The sequence below is a fragment of the Anopheles bellator genome, chromosome 2, assembly GCF_943735745.2.
Source record: "Anopheles bellator chromosome 2, idAnoBellAS_SP24_06.2, whole genome shotgun sequence".
In the NCBI taxonomy this organism is placed as follows: domain Eukaryota; kingdom Metazoa; phylum Arthropoda; class Insecta; order Diptera; family Culicidae; genus Anopheles; species Anopheles bellator.
The window spans coordinates 61,664,303-61,683,346 of NC_071286.1; the positions used below are offsets into that span (position 1 = coordinate 61,664,303).

General features: G+C 44.3%; 1 protein-coding gene across 1 annotated transcript; it reads right to left on the reverse strand.

The window, feature by feature from the left end:
* Window positions 1–13: 13 nt before the first annotated feature.
* On the reverse strand, window positions 14–18,531 carry LOC131212620 (uncharacterized). The gene is made up of 3 exons (XM_058206553.1): window positions 18,000–18,531; window positions 5,063–5,141; window positions 14–2,647 (listed from the first exon to the last, which is right to left on the reverse strand). Exons 1-3 carry the CDS (start codon window positions 18,130–18,132, stop codon window positions 2,485–2,487), a joined length of 375 nt encoding a protein of 124 aa, XP_058062536.1. The 5' UTR covers window positions 18,133–18,531; the 3' UTR covers window positions 14–2,484.
* Between the last annotated feature and the right edge of the window lie 513 nt (window positions 18,532–19,044).

A 19,044-nucleotide genomic window follows, 5' to 3' on the forward strand; every position in this document is an offset into this window, starting at 1 on the left:
TTTCATCCTTCCACCGGTCGCCACACACTTTACATTTGTTAATTTTTTTTGTAGTTTTATATTATTTTTTCAAATTTATAGTCCTGTTTCTCCCTAACGATTTTACTGCACTGCTCACTGCTCCTCGTAGCCCGTTCGAGGCTAGCGACATAAAATCAGAACCGAACCACAGTACGTAGTACACTCGATACAGTTGTCCCAGGTCCGCTAAGCCTCGGCCTGTGGCTAGATATTTAGTTGGTATTACAAGAATAGTAAATTTCTTTGTGTGGGGGGCTAAGATTTTTATCATAGTTTTTAGACACTAGATGAGTTCGTGATTAAGTTCGGGTCGCATTAAGCACTCGCCCACCGATGCTGCCATAAGAAGTGCGTGGAAGGAATTTTCCGAGCTTGCGAGTCTCGAACCTCGAACACAGCAGAAACAAAAACAATAAATCCGAAAAATAGTTCTCGAAAGGCGACCAGTCAGCCAGTCATATTGCTGGCGTTGTTGGCAGCCGGTTTTGCAAAATCGGTCGAGCGTATCCCGGAGTGTCCTGGTTGCGGAGTGAATTTTTTAGTGTCGTTTAAAAGGCTGGGAAACGGTTCACCGCACGCCACCAGAAGCCGGAAGTCTGGCAACCCCCCGAGAAGCCCGGGCGCGACATGCAAAACGGGACCAGACCGAAGGGGAACAGGTCAACTGCGTAGGGCTCGAACGAGCCGATGCCCTACGCCGGCCTGCGTCGTCTTTGAGAGCTTTTTTCGCATAAAATGCGGCGGCTTTGCAAGTAGTTTGCTGTACATACTCTGTTCTGTTTGCGCTCTCGACAATCTCCGTCTTATTTACGCCCCACTATGCGTCGGAAGTGTGCTCAATTACTTAGCTCTTAGCCCGTGGACAATACGGTGTAACTTGGCAACGGAAGGAAGGCTGGTGGTAATAGGTAGGAGGTGGTAGTTAAATGGCTCACGAAGGATAGCTGCACCGCGGTCTTATGCTACGTGGGACTGGGCACCTCGTCGCACTAACCCGGATACTCTGCTCGTGTGTTTGATTGTTTAAGTGAATAAGCGGGAGTGTGTTCGGATCTGTATAAACAATTGTTTTACTTTACACGCATGCACGCGCTTGAATGTAAAGCACAAATCGTCCTTTGGCACCAATTCCAACGTTTGATTTCCTGATTTTGACCTTCAATGAAAAAAACATCCTGTTTCGATTTTTATGTGTGCTGAAGTGTTCCAGAGTGCCAGAGTAGGTGGTGTTAAAAGCGGACCCTCGATTGCATTCCCTAACAGCTTGTGTTGGCTGGACTTTCCGGATGAATTTCTAAAAATGAAGCTAATGAAATGACCCCCTCTGTTGCAAAGCAAATTAACATTGGCACTTCCGCAAATCCCACCCGCGAATCATGTCCCGGTTCTTGTCGTATTGGGGGCTCCATTGCTTCTTAAAGGTTTTCACATTATCTACGATTTTAAATCTCTTTTAATACACTGGCGTACTCAAAACGAGGAATATGGTTCTTTACACACCTTAAAATACACTAGCCTCGAATCTGCTTCTTGCAACGGCAACGACTGCCTTCTCAAACGCTAGACACTCGGACCTGTCTGCCAAACCTACTACCGTAGTGTCCCCATTCTCCTTCGAGCAGCAGCTGGGTAATTTAATACTCTTATCGGTAAAATGTGGAATTTGGTTTTAAGAATACACTCATAAACGTGTCGCCTGCCAGTGGTAGGTAGTAGTTCCAGCCAGCGAACGGTATTGCAACAGTACCCATCACCACCGATACGGGCCAATTGCAGGGTTTACAGCGAAAAACAGGAAGCGTTTAGGTTGAACCAGTTGCACCACTGACACTTCTTCGTATGCCTGTACGAGCAGATCGCGCAATGCGCCACCGCTCTCGTTGTTTCACCCGTGGGTAACACCGATCGTCAAGACGTTGTATTTACCAAAGAGCAGACGTGATGTGATATATCCATTCATAAGGGTGTATGTATACAGGTATGCACTATGTATAAATGCGTTTATATGTATGTAAATATGGTATAGGTAAGAAGTTTGCCTTGCGTTGTTCTATCTCTCTCTGTCTAGTATAAAACTCTTAATTCACCACCAGAGCAGCTGGGTCGTATTTTCTTAAAGTTTTGGCGTGCTGTTTTACAAACGTTAGCTTTGTTCCATTTTCCGTTAGTGTTCCAGTCCGCTTTGCCGTGTGCGAAATGTGTCGATTTCCCGGATGGTTTTACTTATTCATGTGCCGTAGTCCTGTTTGCCGTGTCCGTTGAATCGTTTATCCGTGTGTACAACAATCGAAAAGAGGGGCGGAGCAAAGGATAAAAGGGCTGAAAACCATAGAAGGGCCAACATTAAAGTATACTAAACTAAAGACCGAAGTCAGCAAGGTAACGTAATGGATCGTCAAATGAAACGAAAGAAAAAACAAAAGCCAGGAAAGTGTGATTTTAAGGATCCAGCTCGTTCGCCGCTCATCCCCATTTCTGGAAAAGACCCATCCGTTGACAACGACAGTTGGAGCCCCACAGGTTGCAGCGGCAGGAGCTTTTGTGGCAACAATCGTTCAGTCGATGGTCACAGTTACCGCCCCGCGGAATACATCCTCTCCGGTAGACTTGGATGAGCGAAGATCGTCTGGAAAGTGAAACGAAAAGCAAGGTGTTAATGCACTTCAATGTTATTTTCTCTACGTGGCATGAGGCGTTGTTTGTTATCTGAATGTCAATTAATGAAGATTTTTTTAAGGTTTAAGGTTTTCGTTTCGATGCCGCAGCTAATGTAGGCCGGCAAAGCGGTATGAAAACAAATTAAATTGACAAAGTGGAATAAAAGCAAGCTTTCGTTCTTGCAATTGGCGTTCGACTGATACATTCTTTTTGTGGTTTTGTGAACTCCTTAATAATCCTGATGCAGGTTCTTTGCTGTTACACAGATCCTTGTCCTTCATAAAGTCCAGATGATTGCCTACCAAGCCGTGTTTTGTTCAAACCATTTAAAATCAAACGCTAGCAGATGTCGACGCCATGTCAGGCTGTCATGTGGGATCCCATAAATTGTACATGACTACACAAAATTAACGCTTTGGTGACACAGGAAACGTCTTTGGTTGAGACATCTGCTGAGTCACTTCGAATATTGAGAGCAGAGTTTTGTTTTCAAACAGAGTGTAGATAAATTAAGAGTTTGAAACCCAAAATGGTTCGGTTCCATAAAATCGTAAAAAAGTGGTGAATTGATTTTGTTTTGTTTTCCTTCAAAACCCATTGCTATCAAAACTGAATGGTGCGGTAAATATTATCTATATTGTCACGCAAAGTTAATCACGCAACCATAAGACGCTGAATCACGAATGAGGACCCAAAATGTCCAAAACAAAGGGGAAGGTTCATTGATGTCTTCCAAAAAACAGTGTGTAATACCGCTGTGTGTACATCAGAGTCTATTAATCATCCTGACGATGACGATAACGCTTGCTGATGCTGATGATTAGCCATGCCTTGTTTCATGTGACCCACACGGCCAAGGGCATCTTTTAACATTACTTATTTACTAAAGAGAAGATCGTGCAGCATCGTAGCGACATTTAACATGTTAACGTTTGGTGCAAAACCAGAATGGCACCATAATCACCACAGCTGTTGGCACCGCAAATTTATCTTATCCTTATTGATAGCACGCAAAAGTCAATGTCACAGCGATACGACGATTTCCTACGAGCGGAAGGAAGGAGCGAAAAAGGCCTCTCATTGAAAAAGGACCCAACCGTCGGCAACAAGAGCAACAGCAGCGACCAACAGACGGCGCAGACATGTGTCACTTCCAATCAATTTTCGTGTCCAATGTTAATGTTCTCGCCGAAGCCAGGAAGCCACAGCTCGAGGGCGGCTAGCGCAGCAATTTCCGCTCGAAACGTCCAAAAAGTCCAAATGAAACCATTTCTCCACGGACTGGTTGTTGGACGATCCGAGCCTTCCTGGGTTCACCATCACCCTCGCAAGGTGTTGGTCCGGAAAAATCTCGACCGTTAAGATGGCCTTCCCCGGGGTCGCTGACAGGCGAGGCTTCTGGGTTTTTGGTCAAGAAGTTTGGCAGCCCAAAGTGGGCGAGATGTGGGACGACTTCTCCGTTTCCAACACATCTTGGACCATGCTTGTTGTTTTTCTCGCAACTCTAATCTTTTCATCCTTGGCCTTGAAGGGAGGCACTGAAATTGACACATATTTGTTACGCCCTTCGCTCACTCACTCACTACTCTTTGGGATGTCCAGTGCGTGGGCGTTCCTGGAATGTCCGATGGTCTCCTTGAACCCTTGGATTGCGTGCCCCAGGGGTCAAGGAAAACATCGCACATTCCAGGACGCACGCACATCACACAAACAAACATACGCTTCACTAAGGCATGTGTGCTCAGTTTGTGCAAATGGAATTTTTATCACGTTTCAAATTGGTTATAATATTGCAATTGGCGATGGTGCGTTAGACTTCTTCCGTTTTTTTTCGCGACCGGTTAATCTATTTTTACAGTAACGAGCCGGAAAACTTTTACGGTTCTCTTGTGAGAAAAAAGAGAAAGCAAAATACTTCCTCACGAAGTTATGTTTTCCACTAGGCTTCTTTTTTACGACTTACGGTGATCGATCGCCGTGGCAGCTCAAATTTATTTGTTGCCCCAACGCCAGCACCAGAACTGTGTATCAATGATGTCGTTCCACATCACACGGCCACGGTAGATCAACCGTACCTGTTAAGGAATAAATCTGTACGCAACCAGCATCGGAGCTGCGTTAGTACGTAAATTGGAAAACTTTCAACCGGAGGCGTTGACAAGGCGCTGGTTGAATCAACTTAATTGGGAAAGCCAACTCAGGTTGAAGTCTCTGGGCCACTCTTTCATAAATACGCACGAATTAATCGAAACTAATTGGATGGTGGATTGGAAATAGAAAGGTAGATGGATGCTTTGCTGAAGAATTTGACAACAATCTTTGACAACAATCGTCCGTAGATCATCCGTGTTGATGCTTCATTTTGAATTACTTAAATACTTACTTCGAAGCACCAGGTTGAAGAAAGCTTTCAAGGTATCCATCGTCTGCGAGGTTCACTCGTTCGGTATCCTCGGCTTCGTCTGAAAATGGCAAGGCATATATATAGATATTAACGATTAAGTTCCCAATATACGTCTATAGGTGTGAAACATCGTTACATTATTTCAAACTTCGTGTAGGAAAACCATTCTCCGAATTTTTCGCAGCTCCCTAAACTATTGAGCGCCTCACGACCGCAATCGATGTTTGATATATTCACAATGTATTTCAAATACTTTACACCTCGTTGACTTTCGCCTGAAGTTCCTGCACTGTGACCACACGTTGCCTGCTGATGGACCAATCAATCTTTGCACTAAAACTGGAACACCCTCAATTTATTTAGGGCGGTACTCAGACGCGGGAAATCCGGGATGGTCAGCTCGATCATCCCAGACGACCCATTAGAGGATAATGTTATCCTTTAATTATCTCACGTCAAATATTCGCCATCACGAGTTTCCTCCTGCGGCCCACTTACCAAACAGCGTCCCGAGCTAGAGTGTCCCGGCACCCGCTAATGTCGCGCCAGTATTGATAGAAAAACCATCGATAATGTGGAATTTATCGCCACTGCGTTATCTCGACTGACTTGACACTGATGGCGCGCGGTGGCGCGGAGTAATGAATAGAGGTGAGCATAAATTTGTACGGGCGGTCACGTTAACAACCCACTTAAGAGTCACTCATCACGCACCACGTCGTCTGCTGGGTGGTTATCGGTATGGCACACCACAGGCACGCCGGATAAGCATCCTTGCGTCTGTGGTGACTCAAAAGCTTAAAGCTGTTTGCTGTGAGGGTGGCACTGTTTTTTTTATCCTTGCAAGCCATTTATCAGCAACCTCCATATGGTTGGTGTTTATTGATGGAACATAGTTTTCCTTGGCCCATATCGATACAGGAACCAACCTAATTGAGCGTCATGCTGTCCATGGGCGGCAGGCAAAAGTCGACGGCTTCGGTAACACTAGTAATGTTGAGTCGAAGCAAAAAAAAGCTCAAGCCCTGTAGCCTAACACCTCGCCGTTAAACGCTTCCACGACCACAGCCGAGAGCAAATGAACCGCACCCGAGATACGTGCCGTTTTATGACAAGTTTATCGATGGCAAACGATCCTGGGGCTGCAAGGGAGTTCCCAGGCAGAATAGCGTGGGTAGTGCGTTGGATGACGGCCAAAGTGTTGGGCAATAAGTAGCCGTGCACGTGTGTCCTACTTATCCATGTATACTACAAAGTTGTTTCATGATTTGATAAGCGTTTGCAGCGTGGTCTCTCTCTAGAATCATTTGCATTAGTAATACTTGAAGTGATATACTATTTTCAGGTTCAGGATCAAATAATCATGATTTGTTTTTTCAAACGAATAGCTGTTAATCAACTTAATGGTGTTTTCCAAGTCTGTAATATTGTGACGATTCACAATAATTTACCAAAAGCGAATTTGCAGTTGCGAAAACGGCAACTTATCAAGCAACGAGCTCATTTCCGGTCCCCATACTAACAGTGCAAGGCAATCGTCTTTCCGCTAAGAATATGCACGAGTTTAACATCCACTTGAGAGCGAGGTGACGTCCAGGGTGTACAAGATACGGCCCGTTCTGCTGCCCGATGCTCACCTTCTTCATGGCAATGATAATGATCAGGTACCCACTTCATGTTGCTTTGTTGAAAGATAATGGCATATTTTTATCAATTGCCTGAGCGGTCTGAATGAGACCAAAAGTTTGCCATCGGTCTGACAATGTGGTTGATAAAAGGAGTCTAAAGTGTTCTTTAGAAACGATGTACCGATACTAAGACTCCAGTGGTTATAGAAGTTACCGTTGCCTTCACCAAAAACTGTATTTTACCTTACAACGAACAGCACGGATGGTTTCGTGTTAAAGTTTGGATGTAGATTCCTACAACAGTTTCAATTTTATTTGGTTACATTATTCTCCACACCATTAAACCAGCTCAAAGTATTACTAGCGTGGGGCCCATCGTTGACTACGAAAATCATGCTGTGGGAGAGACAACTACTTCGACACTAACAATCCGCTTGCTGGGGCATGTGTAGTAAGGGTCCCATTGTGAGCGGGACACATGCCCAACGCACCCGACACAGATTTCTCACATTCTTCTATCACGTCCCTCGTCTTCGTAGGGTCATTTACAACATATGGTAAGTCAAGGACCCACTCAACATTCCACCGACCGTGCCGACAGAGACGCCAACCGGCTATGATAGTGTGCTGTAACCCTGTCCGTATACGCAATGGACCTTTCCCATCGAAAACCCACCGCCGGTAACTATTTGTAGAAACAGCATAAAATGGAAGAAAGTAAGGCGGATGAAAAGACATTGATGTGGCGGAAAGAAAGTGAAGAGACTAACCCAAACCCGGGAAGAGTTTTAGTGAAGATTAAGCACCCACTTACAGCGAACGTTGTATCGACCAAATCCAATGGCAAAGTTTCATTTTTTATGTTTGTAATCATCCAAAGAAAGTCCTTCACTAAAGTATGAGACACAAAAAGCAATGGCGTTGTTGCAAGTTGGTTTGACCGAGATCCGGGTTTCCCCATAAAAAAGAAAGCTATCATTATTTTGTATTTTACGCTACGAACGAGGGAGCATTAAGGTATGCGAAGCAACGGACTACTACTACAACTACTGCTGTTACTAACACTGTCTCAGAAACCGATGCGATACTGGAAAGTTAAAAACTTAGTAATGAATAGTTTAGGGACTTACCGAAAACTTTCGAAAATAAATGAAGCTACGACAGTTTATAAAATTATAATTTTCCATAATGTTACTCGTGATTTAAGAGTGGCCACAGCCTTCGTAAATTTAGAATTTCACTCCCAGCAAGCCACAGGAATCACGAATTTAATAATCACACTTCAATTTATCGCGGTTTGACCTTTTTACGGCGCAAATACTTTTTCCCTTTCCACATCCTGCCTGGTACGATGCAGGATGGCTTCTTGGATTGCTATTTCATGAGGCAACCAGCGTCAGTCGGAAAGCGGCACAGCAGCCGATGTAGATTTATTGGTTAACCCGCTATGTCGGGAAATTAGCGGACTTCCTTCAGGGTTGATGGTGGTTTCGAACGATTCGACGAATTGAAAACGATACCTACAGTAGCGAGTTTTTCCTGTTCCTGTTTTGTGCAACAAATTAGAAACAGTTTTCATGCACAAGCGATTATGGCTATACGGAGCGTAGCAATAAAAGTAACGAATAAAAAGATTCATCAATAGTAAGTGTAATAATAAAGTACCTAAAACATATTTCAACAAGTACTAAAAAATACCAAATCTATATCTTATCTCAATTGATCAACTTTATGACCTTAAGGTGCAATAAAAGCTACATTGCGAATCATCAATACCCAATGATGCATTTTTTGTGCAACATTTCCCTGGAGGCTAGAACAACGCAAAGCAATTTATTGCAGACTTGCAAGCCGCCGACCTCAGGTGTAGAAGTAATTGCATGGCCTGTAGTCACTTCCTTCCACAGTCCTTCTACGGCTAGCCGCTAAGATGTTCGCAACAAGAAGCAGCTTTGTATCGCAGAAAATAGCAAATATGGCCAAGGGGTTGTCCTGGGGCAATTTCAATTTCCGGTTCCTTCCCGGCCTGTGGCTTACCTGGCTTAGCAGGCGAACCGTTATACCATAGATGGCACCTGCGGTCTGTCGAGGCAGTGCCCACGTTGGCTGCTGTGCTTAAACCCACCCTCGAACATTGGGTTTAACTATTTTTAAATAACCCATTGTAGCATTGCTGAGTATTGCGTCGCGCACGACGAGTGAAGCGGAATAAATTTCAATCAAAAGCAAACAATATGTGCGCCGCCTAATAGCAATCAATCGATATGAAAACTAATATTAAATAGGAAACCAGTGTCTTGATTTTTTTTTAACGAAACCCAAAACTGCTTCCAGCACGGCAGAAGAAACAGGTCCTTGTGTAAGCCGCAGGACGTAGGATCCTGATAATGTGCCATCGTATCTGGAGCTTTGGCTCCACCACAAAACATGACAGCTTTTGTCGGTCGTTGCAGCAAGTCACTGATCCGTAGATAAATGCTTATCTCATCCTTTCGCTACAAATCGCTATTATTAAGGATATGATAATACATCAACGCTGAAGCGGTTGAGTGGAAGCTTGATTGCTGCGCTGTGGCGTGCCTTTTTTCGCGCTCCTTCAAATTTCCTCTTACATACGGACCTTTGGCTAAACTTGTGCTCATATCGGCCTTCTACTGGTTGTACTCAAAAAGGGAGCTGAGGAAAAAAAGGAAATGTTAAACCATTGACGTCATATTGGTTAATGTGGCATCGGATAGTAGCAGCAATGTAAAGGCCAAAACAGAAGAAAGACAATGAAATGTGAAGAGACTCTAATTAGGTTAGGGTATAAACAGCCAAAAGTAGATGTTTTCTTGATTCACCACAATTACTACTACACGGAAACGTATATTCCTTTCTCATAGTATATTTCAAACGGATTAGAAACATAATTAATGTACATTTCGCATTGATTCTTTCTGTGTATTTTAATCCTTATGACCAATTTGCGAATGTAAATCGATGGACATGTGCATTATTTTATTGTATTAACAATGGACTCGTCGACATTAATACTAAATGGGTTTTTTTTATATTCTACAATATGTAGAAGCAAAGAATTACTGCGAACCAGCTGTGGCCGTAGAGTGTAGGAAAAACATGGAAGCTATCATTACATTCCTACCTTGTTTTAAAAATGCACCTTGGTGGGTGCTTGCGTTTGCATTTTTGCCAGACGCCACTACCCACCCACGGGGTATGTTGCATCGGAGGTCATAAAATCATATTACTGCAGGATTTATTACATACTAGGTGGGCCACCGTGGACCATCGCAGGAGAGACCCACCTAGTTGACTCTATGTTCCATTTCCGACACTGACGCCAATAGTGCATTCCACGGCATCGCAACATTGTGCGGACAGCGAAGCAATAGAAAGCCAGCGTGTTCAGTTTAAAGCACACAGGGACAATCGTCAAACATCCTGGCCTTCGTCAGGTTACTACTACCGTAATCCACCGCAGTCATTGCTGCCCGGACCGAGCCGTTCCTAAAATAAATCCCATTACCATGGCACCGTAACGCTGTTTCGTCTGCAAACTGTTGGCTGTGGAGCACGAAAAGTGCATAATTTAATGTGACAGTTGTGTAGCTTGCAAATGTCTACTGTCAGACATGCCTGACTATTTTTGGGTAGCCAAAGAAAACTTTACCAACTGCCAGATACGCGATGTGACACGTTGGTCGCAAAAGGATTCGAGGCTATGCTCAAAGTCCGATTGTTAGACTAGTTTTGGTTGAAACTTCAATTTGAAAGCAAATCACTGCGATAGGTTTATGCACTGCAAACGTATCTGCAGCACGATAACCTTATCACAATTCTTATCAAAATCATGAGATTGAAATGAAAACCTTTTACATTGTGATTAATTCTTCGACACTAATCGGCAGATACAAAAACGTACACAAAGTACGGAGTCCAGTGCGATATTTTCAGCCGCCGACGGCATGCACCTCGAGCGATGGAGTCTTTTGAAATTAGTTGCCCAACTTCGGCGTTGATAGAAAAACATCGGGACACCGCTCGTGGCTCTCGCGGGGATAATCGGAAACTTATCTCCTTATTAAGGACTAAAAAGTTTCTCCCGGGCAGTCTAAAGGCCAGCCGGAAGACGTCTCACGAGACGCGGTTGGTCGTTGAAGTTTACACATCCGCTGCGAGTCTCACCAGACGGTAAACTTTAATTGACACCGATAGTGGCAAATACTTTTGTTGACGTGCACTTACAATAAGTGCAAGTTTGCCCGCGCCATGCACTTTCTTGTATTCCCGTGCGAAAAGTGTACTTTAACGGTTTGCTTAGCTGCACGAAAATTCTTCGATTGGAGCGGACCATGTTTTGTGTTAATTTTCCGTTGTGGTTTGTATAAATCGTCAAAACATAACGGCACGAGAACTGCGTGCGAAAACGCATAAACACATTGCGAAAATCGTGCCTTCGTCGTCTTACGGCGAATACCGACGATATGTAAGGCAAAAGAACTCGTCAAGAGGTCGCCACTAGTTATCGGTGTCCCCGGCAAGTGGCGTCTTCAGTTTCTCGCGTTACGTGCCAGGCCTACAATCCGTTAGACGGTCGCGAGTGTCCCATTCCTACAGGTCATCATCAGCAGCATCATTATGCACGTACCGGTGCAGTCGCGCTGCAGCGGCGCGATAATGATGCAACGCGTTCCGATAGAAGGTAATATGCGTCCCGATTTGCGGTACCGAACATCCTGACCGGCCACTAGGCAGATCAAAGGTGGCGTTTATCATTATTCTGAACCAATGCTAGTTATGCAATCGGTCTTAACGCCATTACGCCATTCGTTAGGAAGCACCACATTAGCAGGTGTTGCTTTGAAGTCCCAGCTTCGCCGAAACATGAATAATAAAAACTGAATTCTGCTTCCGTGGCACCGATTGGCATTCGCTCGGTCAGAGGCGGCCAGAGCCTCGCACAAGGACTGTGAGGTATAAGATCGTTACAAGGTTTTCTACGGTCACCTGGACTGTTAGGTATGGCCAACCATTTTTTTTTGTGTTCGTTTCACCTGGCACACAAATGGAACTCATCCTGTTATGTTCTTGTCTTCGCTACATGGAATTTCCATTTCCGGACGGTCGAGCCAAACTCGAGGTAAAGGGAAGAGATAAGGGATGCTATCGATTGCCGGAACGCGTAGCAACCGTAGCAATTGTCAATTGGTTGGACAGTAAACGAAAATCAGGTTGCAAGTGCAACGGAACGCCTTTCCAGAGATTCGATTCTTGTAAACCTGTTAATGAAGATTTACTCAATAGTGGTGAAATAAAAAAGCATGATTTATTAAAAAAAATTACAAGGTCCACCAATTAATTTAGTCATTATTGAACCGAGATACAAATTCTGTTCAAAAGTGTTTCGAACTTGCTACTCAAATTAGAGCCGATTCAATGAGAGATAAAGTTACCGATTAGTGCAAAACGTAGTAACCGTTGCTAGGATTAATCGTCGAGAATAGGCGATGATAATGTAATTATTTTTGTTTTGTCACGGCTTGACTGCCGGGACATATCTTCTCTGGTCCTCGGTCCCCGGCCACGTTTTCTTTTTTAATGGTAAATCCCTACTGAGCGGTTACTGCATTCATCATTGCGTCCATCATTGACCACCTTCTTGTAGGTTTCAAATAGGAAAGAGCGAGATAGCGAAGGGTGGTGATCATTTTTCAAATTTACATCACTGATGCCGATGTTATTGATTCTGCTTCCCGACCCTCGGGAACTGGCCGTCTCGCTATTCGATTTCCAGTAAAAAAAGACCCTCAAAAGTTAATTTTCTCGTCTCTTGGACCAATGTTTAATTTTTCACTTCTAAACCTAATAAAGCCTCGGCTAAAGTACGTGAGAGTCGCCGCCGCCGCCGCCAAATCGCAGGGGACGACGGGACAACTTTTGAAAAGTGAGACGCCCCCGGCAGTAACGCCCAGGTTCAATGGCGGGAAAAGGAAATTGATTTATTGGAAGTAAGCCATGCTGCCAGGGTGGCATACTAATGAGTGTTTGTTTTGCCGCGTTTCCTTTATCTACTAAGACATTTATTTTTCGATCGCCAAGCGCTCCGTTCGGCCTCAGTGATCCGGTTTTTCGGTCGATGGCATTTATTCTCCCGCTTGAACCGGACTTTGGCCACCATCAAATGATGTGTCCGTCTGCCGTGGGATTTAAGACTCTGAATTCCGGGAATTGAAATTCTGGAGATTACCTGTAATAACCTGTAGCTTCTGATTCCAATAGACTATCGGCTGTTTTCGGTACGAAACAAGTAAAACTACGTATCAGATCAGTTCATTACAGGTCAGATTTAAGCAGATTCCACCAAAACAACGGTTTTATTCGTGGTCTTATGTCGAATGATACAGATTGGGATTGGCTGCTAAGTATAGAACAGCTTCACTAGAATAGATTTAAATTACATTCTGTTCTCCGTCATTCTGCGGTAAAGGCTAAATAGCTATACATTCTTAGAGACATCAAACAGGCACCGGCATCTTCACAGAAAAACCAGCCGAGTGATTAAATGGTGGCAATTACCCTTTGTCTAACCATTGATTATACCCATAAAACCATCTTCCTGTCACTAGGCGATAACAATAATGCTACAGGTCTTGACTTATTACTTAGTTCACTGCCTTAGTCGACTTAGTGGAAAAATTACCGTACCCACCAACTACACGACCATCAGAACGTTATTGGGTTGAGTTGCCAATTGATGCAATTAGTTGCAATAAAGTGCAACTGCCAGCATAACATATCACGTCTCTCATCGCCGCCAATTTTCAAGTGAAGGTTGATTGTTACAATTTCAGCAGTGACTATTTCCGACCATTTCCGTTTCCCGACACTTGTTAATGCAAAAAACTCATAAAATATAATCGAACAAATTGACCTTTCCAGGTCTTCAACAACAAGAAAAAAGGTGCGATCATATCTAACGCTGACATTTTATCAACCGCTCTCTTTTATATAAAATTACTACAAAACTGTTGGCGTTTCGTGGGTCAATCAATGGGACGTCAATCAAGCTGAAAACGGTCCTTGTATCTCAGATTACGCTGGATACAGCAGCGGCATACGACGGCATTACTGTTCCATCAAATCACCGGAAGTCCATCGATCGGTTCGGTTGTCCGTCACTCATTGGATTTACGTCAACTCAATGTCACCTGAGCTGTTGAGGAAGTGGATATCTGAAATATTCTCCCCAGCACGGGGAAACTCAAATGCAGTTGATGTCTTAAATTTTATCCATTTGCTAATAGCAGCATAGTGCCAAATGCTCAGAATATGTTAGACCCACTTCGCTTGATTGTTTCGATCGAAAATGGTTTCTGATCAGAAATTTAAGAAAGAGTATACATTACTTTTGGCCTTTGAATGAATTGAATCAATTTTCTGTGCATTTGCAGTACTTAACAGATCGCCAGTTTTGAATATGCAATTTACTTTCTTCACTTCATTTGACAAAGAAGAGTGATGCATTTTGAATTGGCGAAAGCAAAATTAATACAATTTTGTTCTTTTTTTCGCCCATTGCTGCTTGACCATATCGTGAGTAAGACAAATGTCCAAGTGGCGTGGTTAGTTTCCCTGGTTTCTGATTTAGCAGCATGGAAAGTGATGACGTGGCTGACGAAAGAAATTACGCCGTCAGTAGTCGCCGTCGTCGTTGTCAGCTCGCCGGGTACGAAACGAAAGCTACGGCAAAGCAGTGCTCTTCCTTCGGCGTTCCAGGGACCTAGTTTGCCCCAAACTGGATAGATGAATGATGGAACGACCATTCTTCGGGTCAAGTGCTTTTCCATTTGAAACGAGCCACGCGTTCATTTCCGGCATCACGTTCTTTTCACGTTGCGTGATCGTTTTGTAGGTTTTATTAAAGAAACACCACCGAGGCGAGGAAAATGTTCACGGCAAATGGTGTGCGATAACCGTCTGTTGGTCGTGACAAGAGACCACGAGATTATCCAGTGGCGAAATGAAAGAAGGCGCCTTCATCGCTAGAAAAACATGAAAAACTGGACCGTGGCGATGATTCATACCATAATCGGTCAATTGCTGCCTGCAAAGCTGTTTCGCTCACACAGCCATTTTGAACACATGTAGCAATAGCAAAAGTTCTGGTTGGCCGTTTGTTTTCGGAAGGAGAAAAACAAGCAAAAGTCATCTGCTGAAAGGTCAACACGATGGCTTTTGCTGTGGAAATTCGCAGACCAATCATTTCCCAAAAAAGAAAGAAGATGGAACAATCATTCAATGTCTTGCACTTGTGCTGTCTTGCTAAAAACTTTATTGGATTGTTCTATTAGAACAAAAATTGACGAAGAATAGTAGGATATTTTCATTCAATTTTTAGTACTTAAATGACGTTACCAAAAATGTTGTTGCTCGGTAGATGTTAAGATTTGTGGGGTTATTTACGGCTGATCGCCTGTCACAATCAGCTAAGATAAATTAAAGTTCAATCCAAAAATCCCATCCCTTATCAACGCTAGAGCCTGTTACTCAGACAATCCAGCAACTTCTTCATCCCCATAAACGCTTCTTAAAATTCCACTAACAATGCAGTTTTTTCGCTTACTGAAGGATGCTAGAACATTTCAAAAACTTTTGACGAAGGCGTGCATTCGGCAGGTCTCTGACGAAATCACAACGCCGAATGGCATTACTCGGGCAAAACAGCGAGAATGAGCAAAAAAGCACTCGCAAGTTTTGAAAACTTTTTGAAGACTCCCAATTTTCAATTAGGAATCGAACAACACGCTTTTGTGTTTGTCATAAATATTTTGATCTTATCACAAGAAAAGAACAATGTATATCACTAAATGAAATACTTAAGTGTAAACGATTGTCTCTGGCAATTAACTTTGCTTCACTTTCCAAGAAACGTCGGGTCGCATTGGTCGGAGATTAGTGGTAATACATAAGTATGGTTAAAAGAAAACCCTCCGCAGTATGGGTCGAGAGTATTTTTTCTTATTTCGGAGTAACACTGCAATTACGTTGATGATTTTTCTCCTACTTATAATACTTACGCCGCTGAATTTGTAAGAGATAAATTATTGTTTGCAAAATTCTTCATCACTTTTCTCTACGCATAGTAAACCAGTTCAAACTCTCTTAAGGGGTAATAATTAAAGTTACTAGAGTCGGTCAATTAAAGGCTGGTTTTCGCTCAATTTCTATTTTTCGAAATGAAAAACGATTTGATTGACTTTGAAACTACAAACTCTACCACTTCTCATTAAGTCGCATTTGTCTCATGCCCATGTACGAAGCAGGGCACAAGTTCGTCACGAACTTTGTCCTTCTTTCTAAGGATTCTGTTTACAAGAAAGACAGCGGCCGTCGGACGGCAAACAGAAACCGGAAACCGCTACATCGGTTCATTTCGTTGCAACAATTTTCTGCCAACCCAAACCATGAGCCAAGTAGTTTTTTCGAATAAAATTAAATTTGCTGGCTCGAAAAGTTTCACCCATACTACTGCTGACGAGTCAAATATTGATAATGAATTTTATCGGACCGTCGTCTTTGTTTCACAACGCTCACTACTTTCCAATCAATAGAGTGGCATTGTCATTCGATGAAGTTTTCAAACTTTGCTCTGTTGTGTGTGCATATTTTCTTATCTCGTGTGAGTTGTGCCGTAAAGTTTCCTTATCTTGGTAAAGCCGTCTACTTGTATGTTGCGGTCGAAGAAGTTTGACTACCATAATCCTTTATTCAATGCATGTTCCATGTCTGCTAGCTTTAGAAGTTAGGTAGCTTCGTGGAAGTTTTTGGTACAAAATGAATTCAACATTTTTTTTAATCAAACGATGCTGAGTTATGACACATTGAGAGGTCTCAAATTCTTTATTTCTTTTCAACAAGGACAGAGTAGAGACAGTATTAACTATATTATACCGAAAGATACTTTCAATCTAGTTATAAATGGATTAGGGGGATATTTTTTCAATTAAAACTTATAAAAAAAAGTTCTCTTGGCTGGAAAATTGTCTCTGGTTTCCAGAGCAGTACCAAAACCAGACAAGATTACAGTTCTAAGCCTTGTCAGGTGCTACGTTGAATGTTTGCATCCAGAACACGTTTAGGTGTATCTAAGCATTTCCTTTTTTCCGATCGTGACAAGCTTGTCGAATATCAGTCTAGCTTTTTTTTGTTACCTACACTGCCCCAGTTCCGAGCATGTTTCACCCACTCGCAACTGGCATTTACCAGGCCAAAGATGGCCAACTGTAAGACGGTACGGGTTGTTGCGTGCAACAGTTTGTCGGCCGAGGATTATAGCGGGCTTCAAGAATAGTAAATGTTTTCGCACAACATATTACCAGCACTTGCTGCATTACCTTGTGCGAAAGAACCGTTGGAATTTCCCGTCGGAGTGATATGATAGCAAACAACGATACCTTCTGCTACGTTCCACACAAAAGCCCACATACCATGCACCGCCTTGAATCCTACCAGTGGAATGTTTCGGATGGTTTTCATATTTTCGAAGCTACAAGGGTTTGAAGGTACTAGTTACGGTACCAAGCTTCTTAAAGGAAAAAATGGAAGACACATACTAACAAGTGGTTGAAGTGTCTAATGACTGTATGATAGCCTAATATTATTCAAACAAGTTGTCGTCTCATGCGGTCGAGTAAGCGACAAGGCGTCTCCACCAACAACCCCGTCTAATATTAATAGCTACAAATTTACGATGCCATTATTAAGTTGATAGTTGTGGGAATATGGAATAATGGACTTATTCGAAACTAAACCCCTTCATGAGTTTATGACGAAAAACCTGCTCACAAATTGCCATAAGAAATTAAAACGCACACACAAATGAAACTCCATCCAAGTCCATGGTGCCACAGAAAGTCGGAAACGAAGGCTGCTCCGGGTATCACTTGGCTTTCCACAGAGGCTCTATCGCGCCGTGGATGACTCACGAGCTCCATGGAGTGCGTGAGAGTACTTTGAAACCATTTTGCTGATAAGGGCCAGACAGGCCGGTACGAAACATGAAAAGCACTGTTCCAGTCACCCTCCCCACGGCCACATGCTGGGGCGTGGGCCCCGGAAAAACGCCACCATATGGTGACGAGGGCACGGTGCTTAACGCGCTTTTCCTGCCCGGATCGATAGGCGCGTCCCATGGCGGCGAGGACGACACCGGAAGGCGCAGGTTTTTGGCCATCTACTATCGCATGGAAGACACCGTTCCCGTTCACCCGAACCGAACCACTTACCTTCCAGTTGGTTCATGGCTGACGGCTGGTACCGTTCGTCGGAGTCGTACAGGTAGTTGCTGGCACCGTGCGCTGCGCCGATGAACGCGATCAGCAAGCAGATCAACAGTCTTCTCACCGTGCACCTATTCATCGTGACTCATTCGCTGTTTTCCACGCACAGACACAACCGACACACCACCAACCGCTGCTGGTTTCGAAACCACTTAACCGTCACTTTGCGCCCAGGTTACCAACGCAACTGAAATGCTATTTTCAAAATTTTCCCGTACCGGAAACGGAGCACCTACGGTGGCTTCACTTGGCTATCGGCCCAGAGCACCGGAGATTGTCGCAGCCACTCTTACGGAAGGCTTGGCGTTTGTTTTGAATTGACAATGGGGCTGTCGTCGTCGTGGTGGGCTGACAGGGCACAGGAAAGAGCTGACTCAAAACGCTGATCCGACGTAACGCACGTGGTGCACACACACCGACACGCACACGGGATCGTGTTGACACACACCTCGGCGGAACGCGCTTCCGAAAGCCACCGAATCCGAGAGCGCAATGATGGAGCACCGTGCCCGTTACGACGTTCTTATATATAGGCTGGCAGCTGCTCCGGCTCCATCCGGCCGCCAGCCACCTCGGACCGTCACCCCACGGGGCCGTGCTGTGTTGCACGACGCACGCCTTGAAATGGTCCCGAGCCGAACCCGAAGCCAGCAGCACGACGACGAACGACGGAGCGCAACAGCGTCGACAGCAACACGTCTCGAGCGGCACCACCATGATCTGTCTGGTGGCGGCACTGGCGACGTGGCCATCCGACTCCAGGCGAACGCCCGGGTGCGGGGCGGGGGCGGGTCGGATGGACAATCTTCCCACGGCCACGACCAGGACGACATGGCGGCGACTGGTGGCCGACACACGATAAGGAACCCCAAGCATCGGCACGCCGTCATCACTCCGGAGGCGCGCATAGTTAGCGTTGTAACGTGACGCTCGACAGTGCCCGGTCCAGGCGCTTGTATTTCTACACGGTCCACGGACATCCTGGCGGCTA